The sequence below is a fragment of the Tachysurus vachellii genome, chromosome 11, assembly GCF_030014155.1.
Source record: "Tachysurus vachellii isolate PV-2020 chromosome 11, HZAU_Pvac_v1, whole genome shotgun sequence".
NCBI classification, from domain to species: Eukaryota; Metazoa; Chordata; class Actinopteri; order Siluriformes; family Bagridae; genus Tachysurus; species Tachysurus vachellii.
The window spans coordinates 4,952,501-4,958,692 of NC_083470.1; the positions used below are offsets into that span (position 1 = coordinate 4,952,501).

The 6,192-nt window shown below is 29.8% G+C and overlaps 1 protein-coding gene across 1 annotated transcript in view; it reads left to right on the top strand.

Moving 5' to 3' along the window:
• The window catches only part of LOC132853715 (scavenger receptor cysteine-rich type 1 protein M130), a 25,909-nt gene extending 20,623 nt beyond the window's left edge, over positions 1-5,286 (top strand). Inside the window, exons 14-18 of the mRNA XM_060881651.1 lie at positions 793-870; positions 2,492-2,569; positions 2,692-2,754; positions 4,530-4,679; positions 4,799-5,286. Coding sequence (XP_060737634.1) covers positions 793-870; positions 2,492-2,569; positions 2,692-2,754; positions 4,530-4,679; positions 4,799-4,977 — 548 coding nt within the window. The 3' untranslated portion in view covers positions 4,978-5,286. The remainder of the gene's footprint in view (positions 1-792; positions 871-2,491; positions 2,570-2,691; positions 2,755-4,529; positions 4,680-4,798) is intronic.
• The last annotated feature ends 906 nt before the right edge of the window (positions 5,287-6,192 follow it).

Below are 6,192 nucleotides of genomic sequence, written 5' to 3' on the forward strand. Positions count from 1 at the left end.
ATATCTGAAATCACCACTAGGGGGAAATATCAGATTTGTGACTTAACAGTGTTTGAAAATCATTCTGAGAGAAATCACACAACAACAACAACAACAACAACAACAAAAACATAAATAATCTAAATAAACTAATTTTTTCATTGTATCATTGTGACCAGTTATAAATATATAAAAGTATTTATAAAAGTATACGTCATGATAGTCTTTAATATTATTGTAAGAGATTTAAGAATTACGGTGTGCATTTATTATTCATTGTTAATAATAATTCATTATTTATTTATTTATTTGGGTTAAAAATGACATATAACACATATAACATATACATGACATGTACTAACAGTGTCTTTTAATTATTGTTCAATTCATTTTAATCACAGTTAAATCCAAAGAGAATAATGATAAATACAGTAAAGTGTACAGTTAAGTCGTACACCGTTACGTGGATTAATATACACTTTGTTATGTATATTATTCATTTATTTACATTTTATTATTTATATTACAATGAATTATGATATACTAACTCAATTATATTACAAATAAAATGTACAGAAAAATATTAAAATATAAATCTTTATTGTAAGGAGAAACACTAGTGTAAAAGCATCACCTCTGAGCTACTAATGTACTATAAGTTAAATAATAATAATAATAATAATAATAATAATAATAATAATAATAATAATAATAATAATCCTACAATGGGTTGTCTTTTTTTTCTCACTGTTTTAAATTTTTTTTTTTTTTTATTTTAAAACATTTTAAAACAATTTTCCCCCAAAATTCTAGTTGCAAGATGCAAATCTTCAGCAGAAGACTCTGACATAGAGATCAGCGAGAATGAAATGCAGAATCTGAATGAAAAAGGTGATACAATGTCTTAAGCATAATTACTTTATCAGTAAAAAAATAAAAAACTTCCAGTAAAAATATTTCACTTGATGCTTGTTCTTGTCACTGAGGTTTGATTGTTTTTCTCTAATCATTAGGCGTGTTTGAAACAGATGACTATGATGATATTGCTGCCACTGTGGAAGATAACCAAAGTGATAAAATATTAATTTTATACAAAGCGATTTATAAAGCAGTCAGTAGATCAGAGGGCTTAACTCATTCAGGTCCAGCTGAATGGAAGTATTGATAAAATGCACTTATTCGGTGCAATATGGACATAGTTTGTTTAAAGAAATCTACAGTAACACGTTAGAATAATTTTAACTGAATAAAAGTCGTTTGGAAAGTTGTAAGCATTCAAATGACTCGAGGTGTATGAAAAGTTCTGACATTTCTTCATTTACTTCACTTTTGTAAATTATGTAAATATGAATCTAATCGTAGTGTTTATTACAAATTTCTATCATTTCATGAAAGTTCTATGACATAAAATGTAAAAATAAATAAATAAATAAAACAATTATTCTTCAGTTTAAGAGGTGTTAAATATGCAGTTATACTGTTATTAGAAACTAATTAACTTCTGAAGGGTGATGAATTACACCTCTACATGACGGAAGTACAAAAAAATTGATGCACGGGTCAATTTAACTCAATTGTTTTCTTTCTCATGCACATTTAAGGACAACAATGATTGTGATTGACAACAATCCAAAGTGCTGTACATAACATCACATAGCATCACATTAAATACAGTAACATCATAAGTCTAAACCCAACCACAGGAAGAAATCTATCATCCTTTGTCTTACTAAGAAAATTGGGGATAGATAGAAGAAGTTGCTAACAATAATTTTAATGTTCAGTAGGAGAGTAAGGATGAAGAAGGTCAATAATTTACTGTGGAGCAAGAGTTGAAAAAACTTTGGATACATAAATAAGAATACACATTCTGTTCTGCCACCAAGTCTTTCTTTCTTTCTTTATTTATTTATTCTACTTTATTTATGTATTTATTTATTTTTTTACTCATTTACTTATTTATTTTATTTGAATCATAAAGGAGGAAGCACAGTAGCTTAGTGGTTAGCACGTTCGCCTCACACCTCCAGGGTTGGGGGTTCGATTCCTGCCTCCGCCTTGTGTGTGTGGAGTTTGCATGTTCTCCCCGTGCCTCGGGGGTTTCCTCCGGGTACTCCGGTTTCCTCTCCCCTGGTCCAAAGACATGCATGGTAGGTTGATTGGCATCTCTGGAAAATTGTCCGTAGTGTGTGATTGTGTGAGTGAAGGAGAATGTGTGTGTGTGCCCTGCGATGGGTTGGCACTCCGTCCAGGGTGTATCTTGCCTTGATGCCCGATGACGCCTGAGATGACGCACAGGCTCCCCGTGACCCGAGGTAGTTCGGATTAGTGGTAGAAAATGAGTGAGTGAGTGAGTGGGTTGAGACAGAATTATTCGGGTCAAAATCAGCAAAATCAGCACACTGTATAGTGTGTATAATCAGAAGTCCAATGTCTTTTTTTTCTCACTGTTTTAAAAATTTTTTTTTTTTATTTTAAAACATTTTAAAACAATTTTCCCCCAAAATTCTAGTTGCAAGATGCAATTCTTCAGCAGAAGACTCTGACATAGAGATCAGCGAGAATGAAATGCAGAATCTGAATGAAAAAGGTGATACAATGTCTTAAGCATAATTACTTTATCAGTAAAAAAATAAAAAACTTCCAGTAAAAATATTTCACTTGATGCTTGTTCTTGTCACTGAGGTTTGATTGTTTTTCTCTAATCATTAGGCGTGTTTGAAACAGATGACTATGATGATATTGCTGCCACTGTGGAAGATAACCAAAGTGATGGTAAGTTAACATTCATATTTATTAATTTTATACAAAGCGATTTATAAAGCAGTCAGTAGATCAGAGGGCTTAACTCATTCAGGTCCAGCTGAATGGAAGTATTGATAAAATGCACTTATTCGGTGCAATATGGACATAGTTTGTTGTTTAAAGAAATCTACAGTAACACGTTAGAATAATTTTAACTGAAATAAAAGTCGTTTGGAAAGTTGTAAGCATTCAAATGACTCGAGGTGTATGAAAAGTTCTGACATTTCTTCATTTACTTCACTTTTGTAAATTATGTAAATATGAATCTAATCGTAGTGTTTATTACAAATTTCTATCATTTCATGAAAGTTCTATGACATAAAATGTAAAAATAAATAAATAAATAAAACAATTATTCTTCAGTTTAAGAGGTGTTAAATATGCAGTTATTCTGTTATTAGAAACTAATTAACTTCTGAAGGGTGATGAATTACACCTCTACATGACGGAAGTACAAAAAAATTGATGCACGGGTCAATTTAACTCAATTGTTTTCTTTCTCATGCACATTTAAGGACAACAATGATTGTGATTGACAACAATCCAAAGTGCTGTACATAACATCACATAGCATCACATTAAATACAGTAACATCATAAGTCTAAACCCAACCACAGGAAGAAATCTATCATCCTTTGTCTTACTAAGAAAATTGGGGATAGATAGAAGAAGTTGCTAAGAATAATTTTAATGTTCAGTAGGAGAGTAAGGATGAAGAAGGTCAATAATTTACTGTGGAGCAAGAGTTGAAAAAACTTTGGATACATAAATAAGAATACACATTCTGTTCTGCCACCAAGTCTTTCTTTCTTTCTTTCTTTCTTTCATCTTTATTTATTCTACTTTATTTATGTATTTATTTATTTTTTTACTCATTTACTTATTTATTTTATTTGAATCATAAAGGAGGAAGCACAGTAGCTTAGTGGTTAGCACGTTCGCCTCACACCTCCAGGGTTTGGGGTTCGATTCCCGCCTCCACCTTGTGTGTGTGGAGTTTGCATGTTCTCCCCGTGCCTCGGGGGTTTCCTCCGGGTACTCCGGTTTCCTCTCCCCTGGTCCAAAGACATGCATGGTAGGTTGATTGGCATCTCTGGAAAATTGTCCGTAGTGTGTTATTGCGTGAGTGAATGAGAGTGTGTGTGTGCCCTGCGATGGGTTGGCACTCCGTCCAGGGTGTATCCTGCCTTGATGTCCGATGACACCTGAGATAGGCACAGGCTCCCCGTGACCCCAGGTAGTTCGGATAAGCGGTAGAAAATGAGTGAGTGAGTGAATCATAAAGGTAATTGTATTTCCATTAAATTGCATTTTTTTTATATAAAACTTTTATTTTACTTTTTTATTTTATTTCTATTTCTCTTTTACTTATTAAGGCACATTTCACTACATGCCAAAAAATAAATAAATAAATATATGTGTATATATATATATATATATATATATATATATATATATATATATATATATATATATATATATATATATATAAAGTTTATATGTTTTTGTTTGTTTGTTTGTTTTTTCCTCAATATTAGAATATGGGTACAAACTGTAATTTTGATTTATATTCAGTTGATGAACAAATCTTTCACGATGATGTTGAAGTATAGCAGTGAAGTACAAAAGCATAAGTACTTCCAAAAATGTTACACCTCTTTATTGTGTACTCTAATACGCACCACACAATGTGTCACCCCTGATATGTCCTTCTGTGTTCTTCTTCATTTTTTATGCAACACTAGGCTCCTCTGAACTTGATGAGGAGGATGCGAGCTCAAGTCAAGGCTCCTCTGGGACCGAATATGATGATGTTGATGAAGAAAATGTCATAAAAACAGCAGGCAGCAGCACCATTGACCCAATCCTTCCACCCAGACCTAACAACTTACCTGGTACTGTAACATTTCTTATTAAATCTTACTTTAAAACATAATGTCTAGAATGAGAGTTTGAGAATTTGTTTATTTTGAATAATGTCTAGAACACAGAATTATTCTTCTAACCTTTATAGACAACGTGACGTTTGAAACTGAAGTGGATCCAGAGGAGGGCTATGACGATGTAATGTTACCTCAGACAGCGGACAGTGAGCAAAGAGAGAAAAGAGAAAGCTTCGATATCCCTGATCTATCATCAGATCCACCATTATCGGTGTGTAATGATGAGGCCAAGCCTCAGAAAGATGAATAATCAAGGTCATTTTTCTGTTTTTGATAAATTCACATGATATGTTCTGTGTAATAGCACTGGAACTAGCATGAACAGCAAAATATATCAATAAAATATGAATGTGCCTTAATTGTAAATGCTATTCTGCTATCTGGCAGCAAAATTTAGGTTAAACTGTGTATTTACACAAATCAAATGATTAGGATGTGGAAGTTTAAAATCTTACTTTTTCTTTTGTAATTCATTTTCTAAAATGTGTACATATATAATACCTTAAATAGTGTTGTGTTATTACCTGAATAACCCAGATCCATCATTTTATTTTAATCTGACCACATTTTTAATACATATTGCTGTAAAAAGTTATGGTGATGCCATTATTATTATTATTATTATTATTATTATTATTATTATTATTATTATTATTATTTTGTACTCCAAATATTAGACAATATCTGTTCATTATAATGTTGGCTTTTCATCAAACTTGTTTTTAAAATGTATTTTTTGAAAGTATATCTTGTCAACTGTGCATGTTTTCCTTTATAAGTGGATGAATTACAGTTTAAGGGCACAGAGAGCAAATTGTCTTACATTTTCATGTTCATAGTCTGCCTAAATTAGGGTCCACAAACTCCTTCCAACCGGCTTTTACTTCACGTTTTGCATTTCCAAAATTATAAAAATGGACAGACCCCATAAAAAAACAACCTCTGTGTTATATTGTATTATATATCATACATTATTATTTAATATTATATAAATACACATTATATTTATGTATTTTATCTATTTATTTATTTATTTTATATACATATTATATTTATTTATATAATTTTAAAAATTATGTTATATAAATATATATAAATACACCATATAATATATAATATATATTTATTTTATAAATAATAAAGAATAAAATACAATATATTTATATATATATATGTATATATATATATATATGTATATATATATATATGTATATATATATATATATACATATATATATATATATATACATATATATATATGGTATATTTATATATATTTATATAATAGATTTTTTGTATTTTTTTTAATTATATACTATTTTATAAATATTATAACATTTTAAAAATTATATATATATATATATATATATATATATATATATATATATATATATATATATATATTATAAATAAAAAATTCATAAATATGCCTTAAGAAATTCTAGTCTTTTAGCTTGTAATAGCA